We start from the raw sequence: 22,007 nt of genomic DNA, 5'->3' as shown, positions 1-22,007 counted from the left end.
TTTCACTTTGATTTTCAGGGTGTCTTAGAATTCAGCCCTCTGTAGGTTGATAATTTTCATATCCATCTAACACATTACCCAGTCCATATCACTATAGACATCCATCAGGATTTTTTTTCCCATTGAGATCTGATGTGTTTTCAAAGTGTTCCTTTAATTTTTTTGAGCAGTTATATATTAGATTAGATTAGATAAATTTAAATAATCCCATGGGGATATTCAGATGCATACACCAGCAGATACATAGAAAAACAAGGATACAGACCTCCAGGACAGATAATACAGTCAGTCAATCATTAAGTAAATAAATAAATAAAAATAAAAAATAAACTTAAGTACATTAGGTGGAAGCATTGAATTGCCTGGTGGCAATGGGCAGAAAAGATTCCCAGAGGGGCTTCTTAGCACACCATGGTTGAATGAGGCTAAGGGTAAAAGAGCTCCAAGAGAGGATTTTCTTTAATGACATTCAGTTTTGCCTCCATCTTCTTTTACACAACAGCTTCCAGTGTGTCCAGTGTCCACCCCGTGATGGAGCTCATTTTCCTGATAAGTTTGTTCAGGTGTTGTGCTTCTTTTGAGTGCACATTGCATTCCCAGCAGACTCAGCATTGAATACCACGCTGGCTACTATGGACTGGCAGAACATTTCCAGCAGTTTGTTGCGCACATCAAAAGACCCGAGTCTTCTTAGCAAGTACAGTCTGCTCTGGCCCTTCTTGTATAGCGCAACTGTGTTATCAGACCAGTCCAGTTTGTTGTTCATGTGAACTCCCACGTACTTGTAGCTCTGTACCACTTCCACATCCTCCCCCTGGATGGTGACTGGTCTCAGAGGTATCTTGGCACACAAGAAGTCCACCATCAGTTCTTTTGCCTTGCTGATGTTGAGTTGAAGGTTGTTTCCCCTGAACCATAAGATGAAGTCCTCCACACCCTTCCTGTACTCTATATGTGTGTAAATATATATGTATAAATCATATGATGGCATGAATACTTCTGGAATATTTTAAATATGTTTTATATGTAAAATATAACAATAGTAATAAAGGCTTTGATTCTAAAAAGCTATTTCATTTTTCTTATGGAATGGATAACAGTTATCATGATGGTACATTAGTACATATAGGAACAAATTAATAGAACATGATACTTATAAACTGTACTTATAATTTGAAACTCCTAGCTAAAGTATTTTAACAATTAACAGAGGCAAGTCAGACAAATGTAGGATATCTTTCTTAAGTGATACTGGTAATGCTTTAAGTTATGTGGAAATCAAAAGATGTAAAATTGCTTCCAGATAATAAAATAATATCTATATGCATCTTAATACATAAGAACATAAGAAACTGATAAAAGTAAAGACTGAATGTTTTAAATATCCTACAGTTTGTAGAATGATGTGGAACAATACTTGTTATTTCTCTTTGATAACAGAGAATTATATAGTAGTAAACCTTTTTGATATCACTTATGGAGTGTTTATAATTGGCTTTCTACGTGTATTATTATGTATGAAACATATTTAGGATCAAGATAAAAAAATGATACAAGTGGGACTTGAACCACTATGCTGTTACCTAAAAAAATCCAACACTGTAAAACTGTGCATTAGATTTTGTTTTTAGATTTTAGGGGCATTTAAGATTCTGGCTTATTATACCTTATTTTTTTCATAATATTATTATTATTATCCTTCCCCGCAACATTATTTTGATATTATAGTTTCCGAAACTATTTTTCCCTGGAGAATAAGCAATATTGGGCATACGACAGGATCCACAAGGTCATCAGTTAAGCTAACATTCAGAAATTTTTATTGTACAGAACACTGAAAAAAGAAAAAAAAAACACTGTGTTATTTGAGAAGCAAAAACATTTATTTCTGAATAAGGTGGGCATTTAGCCTTAGGGTTTATAGCATAGTATAAAGCTTAGGCCACATAAGTTCTGTTAGTCACAAATTACCTTCTTAAATTCTTTGCATCCTGTGATGATCGTAGACTCATCTTGAAATGGATATGGTGTACCCAGTAATGGATTTATTGTTTCAGCTCTGCTTTAACCTTCACTAGTTGTCAGGACCATAACCTTGGACAGAGGAATCTGAGATTTTTATCATTTTAAAAACATTTTTACAAATTTAGAAAAATATACAGTATATATTCCATTGCCTTTCATCCAGTGTTGCATATAATTTTATTATATTCTGTGTTGAATTTGTAATTAAAAAATAGACTGTTGGGAATTGCACTTTATAACAATAAATTGAACTGCATCATATGTAATTGATTCATTTTGTCTACCTGGCTGCTTATTCTAGTATAAGGTGGAAATACTCAAAATTGTCTAGCAGTGGGTTCAGCTGTTAAGATTTTTAGTAAGTCTTTTTATCCCTCTGGGTAATGCCAGTCTTTACAAGTGCATAGTCTAAAGACAATAGCAAACTGCAATTATGATAGCATTTCGATGCAACCAGAGTTTGAATTTAGAGGCAGCCACCTGTTGCCTTTTACTCAGCTCTGTTGCATAAATGTGTAAATGTGCTATTATTTTTTGTTATGTGTGTTTTTCATTGGAGCATGAGGACATTCATTTGTGTGTATGTGTGTTTTATTTTCTCAGAATGGAAAAAGTAGTAAACTGTTTCTGCAAACAGCCTGATGCCGTTGCCCGACTAGTTTGTTTTCCCTGGGCTGGTGGAGGCTCAATTCACTATGCCAGATGGGGCAAAATCTTTAATAGCAGTATCGAAGGTAAGCATAATGTATGTGCAGATTATAGTCCAGAATTAATTGCAGCACTAGGGTTATATTAACATGACAGTAGTTCATAATGCACTGGAATTGTTTAGTAATTCATTTTTATTAATAAGAAAATCCATGGGTGTATAAAGACATTAATTTTAGCACAAGAATCATTTTAAAACAGTGAATCAAATTACAATATACTAAGGGGCACCATACTGGTGCTGTGGGTAATGTTACTGCATCACAGCTGTTAGTCTGTAACATTCAAAGTGAGTGCTTACTATAGGTGACATTGGCGAGTAGGCTACAATTAATGTTATTCAATGTGGAATATTGTGTAAAATTTAAATGTTATTGTACATAAATTATACTTTATGCTAGTTTACATTTACTGTATTACCGTTTGTATTTCCCTCAGTGACCACTTTCATTGATACACTTGCTTTTAACACAAACAATCTGATCCTCCAAACAGTCTATTACAGGGGTCCCCAACTCTGGTCCAGGAGGGCCCCAGTGGCTGCAGGTTTCCCTTGTAACCCTTTTCTTAATTGGTGACCCATTTTTGCTGCTAATTAACTCATTTTCCTTTCATTTTAACTGACTTGTCAACAAAAGACCAACTAAGTCAGGGCCTCAAACTCCAACCAATTTCACCTCAACTCCAACCAGTTGCTTAATGAGGTGCTGAGTCTTGTTGTTCATTAAACCAATTCTTTAATTCCATGGCTTGTTGCTGCTCTCACTGTGCATTAGCAGACATTTCAGAAATTGTTGCAATTTTCTCTTTTCTAAGAGCACTGGTAAAATGTTTTGTGCACCTGAGCAGATCAGCATTCCTGAGACCTTCACCTTTCTCTATAGGTAAAATTCCGTTACAACAAATATCTATACAACTAAATTTTCATTACAATGAAGTATTTTTATGGTCTCGACAGTTTCTCCATATGACACGAGTCTATAGAAATCTTGTTACTCCAAAATACATTCAGCAGATACTTTCATTACAACAAAGTGCCCAAAAGACCTTGAAATGCCTGAATGAATCATCCATAGAGCAGTTAGTTGTGCACAACGATCCCCAAACAGAAACAGTGCCAATTTTTTTTTCTTTTTTCGAACTTTCCTCGTACTGTTTTTTGCTGTTTTTGTTTTTGGTGGTTTTCAGTGACACCTTTTGTTTATTGCTCGTCAGGATTTGAAAAACATCCATTGGAATTTAACTCATTGTCACCGTCCTATAGAAACGGCAGACACAAAAAAACGATAACAGTTCATATTAGAAAAAAAAACTTAAAACTTTTGCAGCTCTCGATTACGGCAAAAAGAAAAAAAGACATTGCCAGTGAATTCAGAATTTCTGTGAACTTTCTTTAAAGACCGAGCAAAAAAAGAAGAAAAATCTCGGGTTGCATACGGTGAATTTAAAGACGTCGAAAAAATAGTTTTTATGTGGTTCAGTGATGATCGTTCGAGAAACATTCCTATTAATGCAGCACTCATTCAAGAAAATGTGAGGTTTCCAAACTCTCTTGGGACATCCCCCAGCTGGACAACACGCCGAAGAGCGTCCCGAAGTGATCACCGCGTCTGTGGAAGACTGTTCATCCATTGCTGGGGCAACAGCAGGCTCGCAGCTCTACTGCGGCTCTTCACTAAAGGAAATAGAAAAGCTCTCGATGGGTGATACAAGGAACATTGTAAGTGCAGGGAAGGATTACTTGGCCACTAACTTAGCTACAACCCTGTCTGACTGCTGTGTCTGTGTATAGCAGAGTGGCAGATCCCGCTACAATAAATAACCATGCTGTTCCTGTTTCAAGCTGAATAAAGCTGTTTTTTTTAAAGTACTGAGACTAAGCCTCATGTTTTAGGGTGCAAGACAGGGACTTATAGCGCGACCACGGTCTTTTAGGGTTTGCTTTTGTGGCACTTCACTGCTGTTGCCCTGCCCCGGCAACGGAAAAACAATCTTCTACAAACGCGGCAATTGTGTGTTGGGACGCAGCGTGTCATTCCTGTTGGGTGGGGAATGGGGGGGGAGATCCCAAAAGAGTTCCGAAACCTCACAATATGAAGAAGAAGAGAAGGATGATTTGGCTCCTGATTGATAACTGTGCTGCCCATAAAATGCTTCCACATTTAGATAAGGTTCGCATTGAATTCCTCCCACCCAATTGCACGGCAGTGATTCAGCCATTGGATTTGGGCATCATTCGCACCCTGAAAGTGTATTATCGCAAGGAAATGCTGAGAAATATTTTCATCAGCATAACTTGTAGACAGGAGGAGATTAAAATTAACGCGAAAGAAGCTATTGAAATGATTGCAAACGCCTGGGCACAAGTTAAAGAAAGCACTTTAGTGACAAATACAGAATCTCATTTCTACAAAATTTTCATTACAACAAAATATTTTTTAGGTCCCTAGCAGTTCGTTGTAACAGAATTTTACCTGTATTTTCAGATATTGTATGATGGACACCAGTTGTTTTCTCTCATTTTGTATCTTATTATTGTTTGGCTGCTAATAAGGAAAAAGAAACGATTAAGGGGTCTGAGTCTTCAAGAGCAAGTCAATTCCATTGTAATTCAAAAGAAGTTAATTAGCAGCAAAAGCAGGTCTCTCATTAAGAAAAGGGTTAGAATGAAAACCTGCAGCCACTGGGGCCCTCCAGGACCAGAGTTGGGGACCCCTGGTCTATTACCTAATCTGTAATGCCGATAAAATGTGTAAAAGTATTCACCCTTGGAAGTTTTCACATTTTATTGTTACAATAATGAATCACCAAGTGATCACAGGTATTTTTCACTAGGTACACTGTCACATTACAGAAAGCATATGATGCTTTATTCTATTTATTATTATTATTTTTAAATATTTAAAATGTGCTTAATTTAAAGGGATCTGCCAAGATAGCACATTGAGGTAGAGGAGGGAGTCACCTTGATCCCTTTAAGACTGTCTGCAGCTAAGGAGCCACTCTGAAGGCCCATCTCTTTAAGGGGTTCTAAGGGCTGCAAGCTTCATGGACACGTAACTTTTTAGCTTGGTGCCCCTGTAGGAAAAGTGGGACCCAACCATGAAATTGGACAACTTGATTAGTTTATGCTCCTTGTGTTGATGTTGGAGTGGATGGTTAATGTTAGCTTGAAACATAATGCTTGGTTTGAGGGGAATTTGTAAACCCTTTGCTTTAGTTTTATTTTTGTTTGGTTTTGTGTAGTACTCACTCCTTGTGCTGAATGTAGTAATGTTTACTAAACCAAAGAAGTGCAAGTTGACAGTGTTCAGCAAAACTTAGAAATTTCATATCCTAACACGGTGCAGCATATCAGCAAATAGAAACATATGTCATTTAAAGTAACAAAGTGGGAAGAAAAAGTAAAAATACAAAAAAGTACCAGGATTACATTTTATTTGAATGATTTACAACTAATGCATACTTTGTAGTTCTTGTTTGAATTTGAAAAACTACCTGGGACCAGACTTTGTTCTAGGTTCATGTTTTAAGGGAAAAGTGGTATATAAGGAGCCTACATGGTGTAATGACCTGGCTGGTCATTTAATTTCCATTTTACTTAACAAGCATTGAGTGTAACTTGAGCATCCTTAATATCTGCCTACTGTGATATCATGCACCAGATTGCTGATTCGTTCTTATGCCAATGAACTGGAAGAATCCTAACCCACTTACCATATTTACACTACTTAAAATGTTGACTAAATTAAATTCAAAACAGTACAAAGGTTCTTTAAAATCTGACAGACATGTATTAATGTTACCTTCAATTAGAGCATGCTGAACCATGTTTTGACAGTGTTTTTGAGTGAATCTTTCTATATAATATGCTATCGTGGCTGTTCATTTGTCTGTCCAGGATTTTAAATCACCTATAGCTCGCAAACCGTTTAAACTATTGACCTGAAATTTGGTACACATATAATACATGACATCTACTATCCGTTTTTGGAGTTATGATTGACCTCCAAGGTTATTCCTCTTTTTATTTTTATTTTATTTTATTGTAGAATCAGCTCTCAGCATCGGCCAGTAGGAGGGCTGTGTGGTGCATACGTTTGGGCGCCGTTCTCATCCCTACCACCTTCGCCGTCACTTCCCCTACCTCTCCATATCTTAATTCATTCTTGATGCAGATTGAAGACTTAAGTGCCAGCTGAAGTGAAAAATTAAGGAAAGCATAGTAAGAAATTGCAACACAAACACTGACATAACCAGTGTTAATGCGAAAGACTCCGACAAAAGAAGAGAAGCAGCGGACCGCTAGGGTGGAGAGAAGAAGAGCTGCTCAGGAAGCAGCATGCGCATCAACCTCTGAGCAAATAAATGCTAAACATACAGAGAAAGAGTATGAAAACTATGAATGCTCAAGTCAAGTGTATTCAGTGCACATTATTGTGCAGTGTGCCGTTACTAGTATTTTATATTACATTGTTTTCTTTTTCTGTTCTGTAAATGAGGAAGGAAGAGGTATATGATCTGATAAGGTATGGATAGACAGATAGATAGGTAGAAGGATAAAATGCAGTTTCTTACTGAAGTTCAATAAATAAAAAAAATTAAACTTGTAATATTTAAATATTGCAGTACTGACTTATAATTGTTTCCATTTACTGCAATCCTTACAATCAATAAAATATAAAAAAATAAGAATTCAGTTCTTTCCAATGGGACAATAGAATTCAGTTTTCTCTAATAGGAGGATACCTGACATTTCTCACTGGCTGATTTCACCTTAAGAGTTTTATTTATATATGTGTGTTATAAATCATAGCATTATTGATTCTGGAGTCTGCAGAAGAATATATTAGTAGAGAAACAGCAAGTTAACAAAAATACACCTGCTGAGTTAATAAATTGTGATTAGAGCTATGAAATTAGGAAAATTGTAGGAAATTGTAAGTGCCCTACATTCACTCAATATTAAGTATTTGCTGAAAGAAAGGGCCCCCGACTAACATTATTTCAATGCATTTGTATGAAAAAGATTCTGTTTAGTAAGCCTTTCAATACCCTGGAACTCATTGTTGTTCAAGTCACATCTGATTTCATTGTGAACATGCCTGGGCTCTTTTTTCATTTCTTAGAGAAGATTACAAAGGATCCTTGTGTTTAGTTTCATTGCATCAGCCACCACCAGTGAGTAGGTCAGTGGGTTGCAAGACAGGAATGTAGGAAACCTCCTTGTCCACTGTGTCTTCTATATGAATTTCTTTCTTATGAACAGCTTAGCTAGTCAAGTTGCAGGAAAAAAAACACATTTGCTTTTATAGGTGTCCTTTTATTTTTTAACATATTTTCTAGATATTTTTAATATGTCTCAATTTTGGTCTCTATCTGCCCATCTCTAGTGAGTCACATATTTTTAGCAGATTCATTAAAACTTATAGGTAACATTTTTTGCATTAACTAAAAAGTTACTTTTCCCTTACTAATAACAGCTCAAACTGTCTTAGTTTTTGTGTCTTGTTCTCGTTACTTTTATATAACAGTTTCTTATTTTTATAACCATCTCCTTGTATTATTACATAGCTATGTATGCAGAAAAGACAATAAGACACACAGGCTATCACTCAATAAAACAGCATCACCACACACAAAGATGCAAACGCTGAGCACACATGCATACAAATATTAAAATTTACAGTACAGACAAATTTAACAGGACCAGAGTTAGTGTTGGTGCCCTGGGCAAGAACAACAGTTAACACTCCCTTCAGTTTTCTTATCTACTTAAAAATAATATCTGTCAAATTAACTTGATTGTTTTAAGTTATCTGTTTATACTTAAATGCATTATTATTTAAAAACAAACAACTGAATAATGTAGCATATTACCTATATTAAATCACATTTTAAAACATGGTGGGTTTAAAAATACTTCATTATATTCTCTGTTGGGCGGCACGGTGGCGCAGTGGGTAGCGCTGCTGCCTCGCAGTTGGGAGATCTGGGGACCTGGGTTCGATTCCCGGGTCCTCCCTGCGTGGAGTTTGCATGTTCTCCCCGTGTCTACATGGGTTTCCTCTGGGTGCTCCGGTTTCCTCCCACATTCCAAAGACATGCAGGTTAGGTGGATTGGCGATTCTAAATTGGCCCTAGTGTGTGCTTGGTGTGTGGGTGTGTTTGTGTGTGTCCTGCGGTGGGTTGGCACCCTGCCCAGGATTGTTTCCTGCCTTGTGCCCTGTGTTGGCTGGGATTGGCTCCAGCAGAACCCCGTGACCCGGTGTTCGGATTCAGCGGGTTGGAAAATGGATGGATGGATATTCTCTGTTAGAAATTTGTATCAATCTATCTATTTTGGATTACTTATCTGAACTACCTACAACTCCCATTATTTTGTGCAGTACATGTGATTCTTTATTGGTAAATAAAAAAGTACATGAAATTGTTGGAAGTGTTTTTGTGTTGGGCTAACTGGTGATAATATCAGAAATATTGGGTTTACCAGTAACTGAATTTAACAACTTTTTTCAAATTTTTTTGTTTTCAAAATGACATCTTTATTATTTTGTTAATGTGTTGACTATTGACATATCTATAAATATTACTAATAATATACTATATATATATATATATATATATATATATATATTATATATATATATATATACAGTATATATATATATATATATATATATATATTAGGGGGCTCCACCCCCTGCTCGCTTCGCTCGCCCACCCCCGGGTTTGGTTCATATATAATTTATAATTTAAAGAGATTGTTAGTTTCATTGAAATTGTTACATATGCATTATTTTCACTTTTACTTTAAAACTTTTGTAAAAACAATACTTGTCCTTTATTTCCGGCCCCGGGCGTGGTAACGTCTCTTTCTCGCAGGACGTATAACACTGCTCATGTTGTGAAGGGGGTGCGGCTGAACGAATGCTAAGAAGAAGCGGTAGAATCATCTGCTGCTGGCGAGCTGTGTGTTTTGCTTGTCGTTGTTTTAAGAGCTGGGAGCACATGAAGTGTGTCTGCCAACAGCAATCAACCAACTGCTAAGCTAGATGTCCGTGGACTTGTGTTAAATGATGTCTCACTGCCTTGTCTCACGTGACGTTGTAAAAACAATACTTGTACTTTATTATATATATATATATATTGTAAGAAGAGTGCTATATAGCGCCCGACCCAACACAGATTCACACAGAGGCATGGGTAAAATAAAATAAACTGTTTATTTTTTTTCAGCTGAAGGGCACGTCTTCCCCATAATCCCTCCAGCCACAACACAGTCCCAAGCACAGTACACAAGTAAATCACGCACTTTCCTTCTCTTTTCAACCACCACTCCTCCTCTGGCCACTGAGTGTTGGTGACTGGCTCCTTTTATAGTTCACCCGGAAGTGCTCCAGGTGCTTGATCACCGAGTTCTGGCTGCACTCAGGAGTCCCAAACACAGTACTCCCAGCGGTGGTTGTGGGACCCAACAGGGCTGCACCCAACTCCAATTCCCATGGAGCCCTGTGGGAAACCACTTCAACCCAGCGGGGTGGCCATCTAGCATCCAGGGGGAGGTATTGCACTGTCCAGGGCTGCTAACCCTGGAAATAGTGTGCAGGGGCGTCCCAGCTGCTCATGGACCCCGGCCGCCTGCCACTATATATATATATATATACGCACTTCTGGGTTATAGGGCACGTAGTATTCCCTGAGCCTCCCTACAGCGTCCCTTGGTGGTCCAAATAGTATCCAGCAGGGCTGGTTATAAAAGCTACAAGGTCCATGAGGCCCTGCTGGAATTCGGGAAACTTCAATGCTGCCAGGAGAGCTCCATCTGGCAACCTGGGGTATTGGCTGGGATGACTGGCAGGCCATATACCACAATAAATATATACACACACTAGCTGATTACCAAGTGGCTTCACTCACTGAGTGCAAGGGAAAAAAATAAAATGCAGTATGTATAAAATAAGTTTGTTAATTACCAATTTTATTTTATAACAAATAAAGAGCATTTACAATAACATAGAAATCAATATAAACAATATTATTAATATCATTATCATATGAAAATATGAAGTAATATATAAGAAGCACATTACATATAAATATATTAAACAGTAAAATATTTTGATAAAAGAATTTGAACAACATACTGTATAAGAAGCATATAAATTATTACACAGTAAAACATTAACATTTAAGAAGTAAAGATACATTGAGTACTACTGTAGTGCTTTCAGGTAAACTACATTTTTTATTTGCCCATTAGGTGCATAAATGTATACATTTTTTGGTGTACCCACCCGAGAACACACGACATATAACTGACCGTGGGAGAAGCATGGATTTTCTAAATTGATTCCTACAACTTTAAGTGATTGGCATTGTGCTCTGTTTATTGTAATTGCAAATGCAAGGCGGACCGGAAATTGTAGCCTTTTGAAGTCAAATGGCATGTCCCCAGGGATGAGCGGGATACGTGGTATGAAGACACTATTCCCTCTCCCGGCATTTGTCAAGATTGTCACCTCAATGACATTTGGCATTAATTTCGTGACATACAATCTTGTGCCATTACACAGTTTAGGAGGATCTAAATTCCGGAGTAATACAATGATTGAACGAACTTTCAAATTTAATATATTAGGTGGTAGACCTGGTGGCTCCAATGAATTTAAAAATTCAGTTGGATAATTAGCTGCTTGATTCGGGTCCATAATAATATCAATAGGTTTATATGTAATGCGTGATCCTGGGAGCTCTTGGAGGATGGTGTTGTTAATTTTATTGACATTATCATTTTTTGGCACGAGAATTGCACATTCGCAAAGCCATTGTTCATCTTTATAATTAGTTGAAAGATTTGGAAAAACTTAACGTATTATTTCCTGTACTGACGGTAACAACACACAGAAATCAGGTGAAAAGGAAATCAGTCCTGAAAGAGAGTCCGAAGGGTATTTCCCATTTCCCAGACTGAGTAGCTGCTTCACAAAATTATCTCCCTTGCAAAAGATTATGGGATATTGCAGAGCATCGTATGACCTGTGCGTTTCTGAAATATGCTCCAAGCCTTCTTGACGTCTTTGAAGGACAATGTCTCTGGTGCCGACATGTTCTCCAACCAATACAATTGCCACTTCATTAATGGTAGGTGCGTTAAATCTTCACTCATGCTCATTAACTGGAGTTTTATCTGCTCTAATGATCAATTTGTATTGATCTGTCGGCATTCTGTCGAGATCGGTCTTGAACATTTTCACTAATGCATTATGTTCATGCATAATTTTTTGGATGTCAAGAACAATTTCTTTCTTGGTACCAGGAATTGTTTCACAACGTAATGTTGCTTCTTTGTCTTCATTCCCAAAAAAATACATGTGGAGGAATTTGTGGCTCTCATCAGGCAACAGCATTAATGACCCAATTCTGTGATAGATTTGCCCCCGTATTTTAAATGTCGGCATACACCCAGACTCTTCGGTAGCAGCCGTGGTGCCAAACAATGTCATCTGAAAACACAAATTGCATTTCCTAATGTTCTGTAGAAAATGAGTTGAATGTGGATTTGTGCCAGAAATAAGAGACAACAACGGTTCAGGCGGATGGCTTAAAGGTGTTAATTCCACCTTGCTGTCTGAACAACACATCCCACGTGATTCAAATTTAAACTTCTTTGCTTGGCAGTACTCACACACGATGTCCATTTCTCCTATTGTAACTTTTGGATGTAGGCAATAATCTTTTTCAGTGTTGTAATTGAATCCCTCCATGTACTGTACAGACCCTGACGCTTGTGTGACGTGGTAGCCTGTGAATACTGCATCCGTCGATTTCGATTCTGTTCAGCACATTGTTCAGGTGTTTGTGAGGCCCTCAATTGTGATTGTTGTATATGTTGATCAGCGAGCCTTCTCTCTCGATCTGCTACTGTCTCACTTTCTCTGTGTAACCTGACTCATTTTTTCGATGTTGACGGTTCCCCAAGTTCCCCAATAAATTGTTTTTTTGGTGGCATTGTGGGTATCTGAAATTTTAAAAAGTGTATTATAATATATTCTGTGGTCATACGTAATTTCTGTTTCAAACGCGATATGTTCTGTGGTCATACATAATTTCCATTTCAAACGCTCATACGTAATTTCCATTTCAAACGCGAAAGAATTTTATATATTTAGATATATATATATATATATATATATCCATATTACTAACCGAGAATGCTAAACCGGATGATGGACGCAGGCACATCCGGCCATTGGCCGTAGCTGCAAAAAGACGTACTGCGCAGGCGCAAAAAGAGTCCGCGAGAGTCGGCTGAGGAGCCGAGAAAGGCGGACAAAAGAGGGAGAGAGAGGCGGATGAGGGGCCACGAGAGGCGCAGGCGCAAAAAGAGTCCGCGAGAGTCGGAGAAAGGCGGAGAAATGAGGGCGACAAAGGCGGATGAGGGGCCGCGAGTGGCGGACAAGACCACAGAAAAAAGGAGTGAGCACATACAAAAAGGAGAAATGAGGCGCAAAGTCAAACGCAGGAAAAGCACGAAACACATTGCACACGAAACTAGACCCGAAAAAAAAAAAAAAAAAAAAAAAAGAGGCTCGCGCACAACAGCAAGGCACCCCCCCCCCCCCTACAGGCACCGGACGGGACACACACCAAGAGGGGGATTCAACAAGCCCATGGAACACAAAAAAAAGAACACAAAACCACCCCACAGACCCTACAAGCGAGGGACGGGACACACACAAAGAGGGGGATTCAACAAGACACAGGAACACAAAAATAAAGAAGACGCTCGCGCGACAACAATCCTCAACAATCCCCCCCACCCACATCCATAAGAAGTCACACCCAAAGCCACATATTCTAAAGTGAACATCAGCACCTTCACACTAGACAGCATAGGTGTCAGCATTGGTGGATCTCCTTACAATAAAGCACTATTAACCGTTCAACTGCAGAAAAGGAAACATATTAACAGTGACTGTTACCCTCCTTATTACTTATCCATATTTCGGATGCTGAGAAAGAAACAAGTCATGAATACACGGTCACGGGTACAAAACGAAAAGGAAAGGATAACAGGAACAAACACATGAACACGAAAGAAACAACAAAATAGACGGCTATGCAGCATAGGTGGATCTCATTACAATAAGGCACTATTAACCGTTCAACCGCAGAAAAGTCTCCATATTAACAGTGAGTGCAATACTCCTTATTACTTATCCATATTTCTAAAAGAAAAAATGTCTCGACTCCAAAAACGCAAAGCTCAACTAAAGCTTCTAACTAACGATGTACCTAAAAGTAAAAACTTTATGAACTGCGTTAGATCCTACAATAGTTCATTTGCTTTTAGTAAATATCAGGCCACCAAAAGGCAATGGCCCATACTGCTTTCCCATATGTGCACAAATACTGCATCATATTGGAACAGTGCACCCTGAAAAAAATCAACAACGCAAATATGCACAAATCTACATCCTGGATCCACATGACGCAAACTATCAATCAAAGTGCTGCATCGCAACAGGCACGGATTCAAAATGAAACACCTCCCGTCTCAGACATACGTTAACGGCAAGGAAGGCTACAACGGGCGTCTCACACAGCACAGGCAAATTGATTACAGCTCCAAAACAACACGTCCCAAATACTACATATGCAACAACGCGCCTCTCAAACGGCACAAGCAAAACATACACCGGGAAAATTCATTCGGATTAATGAATGTCATTTGCAATCATTGTCATTCAGTTCACTTCCCTGAAGAAACAACTGGCAATACAAGTAATACATTTAGACGTTGTTGTCAAAAGGGTCAAATTAGACTGCCTCCTTTACATTCATATACTGAATATCTACAGAAGATTCTAACTGACGATGTACCTGAAAGTGAAATCTTTATCAACTGCATTAGATCCTACAAATCGGTATCCACTATGAACATTAACGGTGGCACTGCACGTGACATCCGTCTTCAAAAAATGTTGTTTATTGATGAATGTACAATGGCATGAAGTCACTTACTCAACACCATTCATAAACTTCTACAAACGTTTATGAATAATAATATTCGATTTGGAGGAAAGGTACTTTTATTAGGAGGAGATTTTTAAACAGTGATTAGCTATTCTTCCAGATGCCATGCACTCAGCTATTGTTCAGTGCACCTTAAAATACGCAGACAATTGGCATTGCTTTCAAAAGATACAGTTAGTAAAAAAGATACGATGTCCAGAACCAGATCATAACAATTGCTTATTACAACTGAGAGATGGTACACTCACCAATACAGATGGACTTCAGCCACATATTATTACAATTCCTCAAGCCTTTATCTGCGACGACTTAGTTACAGAGAGATTTGGAACAGCAATCTCATTAGACCAAATGCCCCTTTTAACACAACGCACTATATTATGTCCAAAAAATATTAATGTGGAAAACATAAATACCCAAGTCATTCCATTACTTCCTGGAGAGACACAAACTCTTTCTAAGCTCTGACAAAGTTGACTCTGATCACGATAATGACCATCTTCATTGACCTTACAAGTTCTGACCTGGAATTACCTTTTACACTTAAACGGCGTGTACAAAGAAATTTTCCAATAAACCTTTACACTGTGCCACACACTTTATTGTTTGCTTTCTATTTGCATCATCTACACCGTCACACTATTCTATATCTCATTCATACATCACGCTCTTTGTCATTCCCAACACCAGGGGTTGGCGAGCGAAGCGAGCAGGGGGCAGAGCCCCCTAGTATATATATATATATATATATACTGTATACGTATGTTGTTGCATTTTGGGTCCAGAGTTGCACAAACAAAATCTTGCAATCAGACAGCAATTGCGATAAACTTCACTCATTTTGTAAGTGCAAATTCCTGGAAATTTAAAAAAATTTAGCTGTAAAGTGCCCCATGAATGATCTAAAAGATAGAAAACTCTGGCAGGTAGTTAACTAAATGCAGCATACAGTAAGTTGCTCAGCTTTAGAGGATTCTGATAGTATGAGATATATCACTTTGCACAGCAGCCAGCAGCTGATCCCACACTGCTACCTATCTGAAAGTTTGGTTTCTCTATAACTGAACCATCCCTAGAAAACAAAAGGGCAGGCAGATCACTCGCAATAAGTCAGAGTAAGAATAATGTGTACAGTATAAGAGGTAAATATTATGTAATAGGAACTGCAACTTGGATAAGCTCTCCTCCAAATTCAAAAAACCAAGCTTTTGGTATAATCCTAGCCAATGCTGTATCTCAGGAATCTAAAGAAACAGGCGCACCCACCAACTTCTGATCGTGAGCTTCTTTCTCTCTGCATCAAATCCCCAACCCACCCCATGTCGGTAAGGAGCCTAACATACTATAACATCCAATGACATAGTCAATATTTGGTGCTTTGCTTTTTTGTTTAATTTTATCGATATTATTTGAAGACCACAATCCATACAATCACGTCACACTTAACAAACCGTGGTGGTTTGCTTTTAATTCTGTTGCACTTGGCCTAAGGATCAAACACCTTGGGTCAAATTGTTTATTGTGTTGTATTTTTAGGCTTTCAGTTTACTTACCTACAGATTTTCTGACTTTGGGTTATTACTCTGCTCATAAAGAAAGATAAGTTCAAGTTTTAAATGAGTTCTTGCACAATATACATTACACCTTCTAAATAAAAGATTAGTTTCCCTAAAAATGTAATCTTTTGAACAAGTAATTGATGTTTAAAAATGTGCACTTACAGTAAAAATAGGGTTACTTTCATATTTGTCGTTGCTTACATGTAAAATCAATTCTTCTATAATTAAGGTGATTGTATGGATTTTGAACTGGTTAATTGTATTATCTGACAAGTATCAGTCTAGGAAAAACAAAAATCACTTAATTTTTTCATTCACAGTTTACTCGGTTAAGCTTCCAGGAAGAGAAGCCAGAGCAAAGGAACCATATGCTGTGGAGATTCATGAGATTGTCAACGAAGTTACACATGCATTGCTTCCACAACTTAAAGAAAAGCCATTTGCCTTTTTTGGTCACAGGTATGGATAGTGATGTTGCCCCTCGATTCTATGGAATTTGTGTCTGTGAGCATTTCAGATATAAACCACCCTTCTTTTATCTGCAAAATATGATAGTTCTTAAAGGAAATTGTCAGTTTTTCATACACTCCCAATGACTCTGGGCAGTCATCTTTTTCAGCTTGTGACTAATACTCATTCCGTTTTGTAGATCACCCCTCTCGCCAAGTCTGTCTATAAAGCTACTTCACTGATAATGTCTGTGGCCAAATGTACTTGTGTTTTCTGTATTAACTCTCAAAACTGCATTTTAGTATGTGACAGAACACTCATCTTCTTAAACTTGCTCTTTTAATTTAATTCTGTGCTTTTTGTTTACATGTACAGTATATGCATGTACTGTACTGTTTTATCATATATGTTTATTGTATTAAATGCTTTTCAAACGTTTTGTTTTTACTTGCTGGAATATACTCTGTAAAAATAAATATTAATAACTAAAAGCCAAAAACTAACTAAAGTCAGGAGTCTGCTGTTTCAAAGGTCCTGAATCCAATGTTTGATCCTCTTCTTTTCTGTTACACTGCAAAGGTATAAATATTAGGATGAAATTGGCTCAGAATGAATGAGAGTACAAGTGTTCCCAGTGACTGGTACTGTATGTCCAGGCCAGATTCTTGCTTTGTGCTTTACATTGGTACACAAATTCCACAAGACCCTGCAACAGAAGCTGTGGGTTTAGAAAAAGAATGTTATTATGTTATAAGGTGATTGTTGCAGGGCAATATATTGGAACTATTCTGTTCAGAAGATATGAAATATTGCCACTAATATAAAGAACAGGGCCGGCTTGTAGAATGAGGTAATGAGGCACTTTGTTTAGTGGAGCACTTTCATGTAACTTTTTTGTTTTTTCAACATTATGAAATACCAATACAAAAAAAAACAGTTGAGTGTGCACCTTAAGATTTATGTACACATCCAGTGCTTTATTTGCATACTACTTTAAAAATTGTGAGAAATAATGTTTAAATATGTGCATAACACAGTTGGCAATGCCCTGGGGCATACCGTAAACGTCAAGCATCAAAACAGTGCTTGCGTATTTCACAGCCACATATCAATACTTGGTATTGTCATTCATTTTCCTGACTTTTTCATATCTCAATAAGATATGCCTGGAGCAATGCATGAGAAAAGTGGCAATGGTAAAAATCTGTAACGGCTGTATTTCACTCTACAGCCTACTGAGACTACATTCAGAATGTGAAAGAGTTTAAAAATGAATGAAGAGTTTTGTTACTCTTACCTTTTATGGCACTAAACACAGCTAAGTTACCATGTTGTGAATTTCCCCTTGGATTAATAAAGTATCTATCCATCCATCCATCCATCCATCCATCCATCCATCCATCCATCCATCCATCCATCCATCCATCTATCTATCTATCTATCTATCTATCTATCTATCTATCTATCTATCTATCTATCTATCTATCTATCTATCTATCTATCTATCTATCTATCTATCTATCTATCCTTGAGTGAAGGCTGCCATGATGGGAGAAGAGCATGCCAGGAGGGAGAATAAGACCATAAAAATAAAGAAAACTACAAACTATTGATTATAGTGAATCAGTAAACACTAATGCTACTTTACAATTACATGTCAATTCAAGGTTATTTTCCAATTTGTTATATTGAGACCACTCTTTATTCTGGCTTGTGTTTATAATCTGTATATGCTATTGAGAAATGGGGTTAGAACTGTTTCCAAAGCATTTATTTTAGGCACTTTATATCCTGCAAATATCAATGCTTACTTTTTTTTAATAAAATAAATTTTAAAAAGTATGTAAAAGCACAAACTGTCTGAAAATTAGTACTTAATATTCTTTTGCTAATATTTCTCTAAAGGTATTCTTTATACTTTATAACAGTTTTGGAGCCTTAACCAGTTTTGCAACAGCTGAATATCTGAAACGAGTATATGGATTGGAGCCTGCACATCTCTTTGTCTCTGGCTGTTCAGCCCCACATGTAGGTAAAATACTCAGATTAAAAAAGGTTTATTTTATCTTTTTTATTTTAGTGATTACCAGCACCTCCCAACCTCATAACCTCATCATATTTAATAAGTGTGTTGTGAAGACAGAAGATATACCGAATACCAACCATCCATAACTTAACAAAGCCACAGAACACAAAGTGGTCAGTTCAGCTTAGGTTGTTCTATCTAACGTAAGTTAGCCATTATATTATCAGGCAAGCTATGAAAAATAACAAAAGGGTATAAAAGCAGTCATTGCTAAAGGTTTTTTATGTTATATGATGCATAAATTGGAATACAAGCCCTAATCAGAACATAGCCCATGTAATCTAAGCCAGTGTTGTGAGGGGTCTGAGCTTATCCCTGGACTATAGGGTGCAAGGCAGGAGACACACTGGTCACAGTGCCAGTCCATCACAGGGCGCTCACCCCACTGGGGCCAATTAGAGTTGCCAGTCCAATTACCATGCAGGTCTTTAGTGACTGTGGGAGGAAAGTAGAGTACCCAGATGTAAATAAAGAGAAAGTGAAAACTCCATGCGTTGAAATCTGACATATCCCACTGAGATCTACCACATATTCCAGTTCTGAATAGAAGCCATTGATTCAGTTGCACAGTCTATAGTGACATAAAACATAATTAATACATTTTTATTGAATGTCATTGTCCTTGATTTCTTCAAAAGTAGATGAAGAAAGGTGACTTACATCTGAATGTTATTAGGAATTACATGTTGATTTCAGCTTTGTGACTTATTTTTTCCTATTGCTTTAGAGAAAAATATAGTCCTTTGTGCCATTAAATGACCTTTGCTTCAATGTATTGCTTGTATGATAGGAAAAAGCCTGAGCCACCATTTTTTTAGAATTTATTTTAGAGTTTTCCTTTTGTATTTCTGAGTGTGCCTCATGCTGTTTGGAGAACAGACTGATTCACTGATCAGAATGTTGACTGGTGTAACACCAGTGTCTTTTATCCACTATCATTCAACATATGACAGATTTAGCACTATTATATATGTATTGCCAAGCATTTTCTGAACCCAGTACACTATTGGGATGTACTGGAGCCTATGCCAGGAGCATACAAAACAAATCAGGACCTTCTTGCAGGGTTTATACACACACATCCATACTCATTAATCCCCAGCCAATTCAGAATTGCAATAACTCAATGTGCACGTCATTAGAATGTGGCAAGACACTGGTATACTCACTTTGGTACTCTGAGAATATACAAAAATCAACACTCATTGTGATCATTCTCTTAAACTAAAGCAGCAATGCTAACCACATTTCAACTGTGCTGCCCATATAATAACAGCAGAAACAGCAATATATGTTATTGCATGGCAATTATGGAAAAACTTCATAAATATGATGCCTACTGCTAAAAAATCACTATTCATTATGCAAGGTGTCTTTTGACTTTTGTTGCTTTCAGTCCCGTAACATATTTTGTATAATCGTCTGTTGTATAAGAGATTGACGTCTGGATGGCTTTGTTCAGGTTTTTTTAGTTTCTTCCCATGAACCAAATTCTAACTCTAATGTGAAGCAGTATGCGTGTGAGTGAGTGTACCATCAGTTGAATTGACACCCCATGTGACTGGCTCTTGGTCCGATGTTTCATTTCATGCCTTCACTTTGTAATAGATAAAGAGATTTCACAAATGAACTGTTGCCGTTCTTTATTTTGTTTATAGTCCATTGCAAGAACATCTTCTCAGAAGACATCAGAATTGCCAGACAAAGAATTCTTAGAATGGATGACTACAGTGGGGGGCACCCCTCCTGAAATCCTTGGAAACCCAGAGGTGGTGAATCTGTTTCTTCCTGTGCTGAAAGCAGACCTCCGAGTTGTAGAAAATTACAGGTGCATATTATGGTCTATGTTAAAAAAAAAAAGTTAAAAACTGCATATATATTGTCTTCAAAAAACTTCAAATTATTAATTATTCATTATTTATAAAATATAGTATCCTTCTGGTAAAAAGTTGATTTGCTTAATGATAAAAAGCAATTAATTACTTTTGTTTTTGCGATAGATCTTTTGACTCATGGTTCTGATCTTCTGCCTGTTTTCTCGCTACACCTTTGCCTTGCCCCTTAAAAGAATAATTGTCATAAACATCCATTTCCTGGTCCACATTCTTCATCATAAGTTGAACACCATTTGTGTCTCACTGCAGATAAATATAAAGGCAGCAAATAGTGAAAGCATATTTTACTACTGTTTGAAATGTTCTACATCACAGTCGCATAGTTGAATTAATTGATGTTTGCCCATTGTCCCCCTGGTCATATTGTAAGGAGAAATGTTGTTTGACCTTCATGTCATTTGAGCAATTTTTAGTTAGATTTTTTTGATCATTTTTGTCCTTTAGCCACTCTCCTGTTGCTTTGACTGTGCTCTTACAGTGTTTACCATAGATAAATAGTATTTTTGTCCAGAGAGGAAACGTTGAAGCGTAAACTTCCATCCCAATTTCATTTTCTTTGTAACAAGTGTAAAATATTGAAAGAAGAAGCATTATGCACAAAAATGGGTTGGGGTACCAGCTGGTAACCCTGTTTAATAGCAAGGTACAAAAAGGCAAAATAAACGGCATTTGAGAGTGCTAAACAAGAAGGTCGTGCTGAGTGTCACGATACACTGTCTTAACTCAGTGCACGCTAGTAGTTCATAGTCGGACAGTGCTCAAGGTGCCCCAAAAAACAAATAAAGGACAAAGTATTTTGAAATCAAAGTCACCAATGTTTATTGCAGGAAAATCCTATTTGAGTTGTGACAGATAGAGGGCGCTATCACTCTCTTGAACCCTCGGACACCACGCCAAACACCAGGTAAAATCCAAATATTGTTTTTATTACAATAATTCAGTGCACAAAGCACCTCCACTATACTTCAATAAATCAATAACACCAACACTAAAGTCAATAATCAATAATCCTCCACTCTCCCAGACGCACTGCCACCCTTCCACCCAGCTCAGTTCAACGTCGGGGATCTCCCACAGTCCTTTTATAGTCCTTGACCCGGAAGTGTTTCGCTCTCTCTGTCCATGTGTCTAGGAACACTTCCGGGTCATATAAAAACTCTTCTTCTTCATCCCGGAAGCACGTCATTCCTCCAGTTGCTGTGATTAAGACGGGTTATAGGGCACGTAAGAGTCTCTGGGCCTTCC

The 22,007-nt window shown here is 37.5% G+C and overlaps 1 protein-coding gene across 3 annotated transcripts in view; it reads left to right on the top strand.

The window, feature by feature from the left end:
* olah (oleoyl-ACP hydrolase) overlaps nucleotides 1–22,007 on the top strand; it is a 40,857-nt gene that overhangs the window by 6,641 nt on the left and 12,209 nt on the right. For 2 of the 3 annotated variants that reach the window (XM_028817125.2, XM_028817127.2), the window contains exons 2-5: nucleotides 2,629–2,759; nucleotides 16,652–16,790; nucleotides 18,710–18,809; nucleotides 20,526–20,695. In XM_028817125.2, coding sequence (XP_028672958.1) covers nucleotides 2,630–2,759; nucleotides 16,652–16,790; nucleotides 18,710–18,809; nucleotides 20,526–20,695 — 539 coding nt within the window. In that variant the 5' untranslated portion in view covers nucleotide 2,629. Of the gene's footprint in view, nucleotides 1–1,826; nucleotides 1,898–2,628; nucleotides 2,760–16,651; nucleotides 16,791–18,709; nucleotides 18,810–20,525; nucleotides 20,696–22,007 lie in introns of those variants that run through there. The other variant, XM_028817126.2, reaches the window with a different exon arrangement.

This window comes from Erpetoichthys calabaricus, chromosome 13 (assembly GCF_900747795.2).
Source record: "Erpetoichthys calabaricus chromosome 13, fErpCal1.3, whole genome shotgun sequence".
Lineage (NCBI taxonomy): Eukaryota > Metazoa > Chordata > Cladistia > Polypteriformes > Polypteridae > Erpetoichthys > Erpetoichthys calabaricus.
The sequence above is the reverse complement of the archived record's forward strand: the minus strand, read 5'-3'. Positions and strand labels throughout refer to the sequence as shown.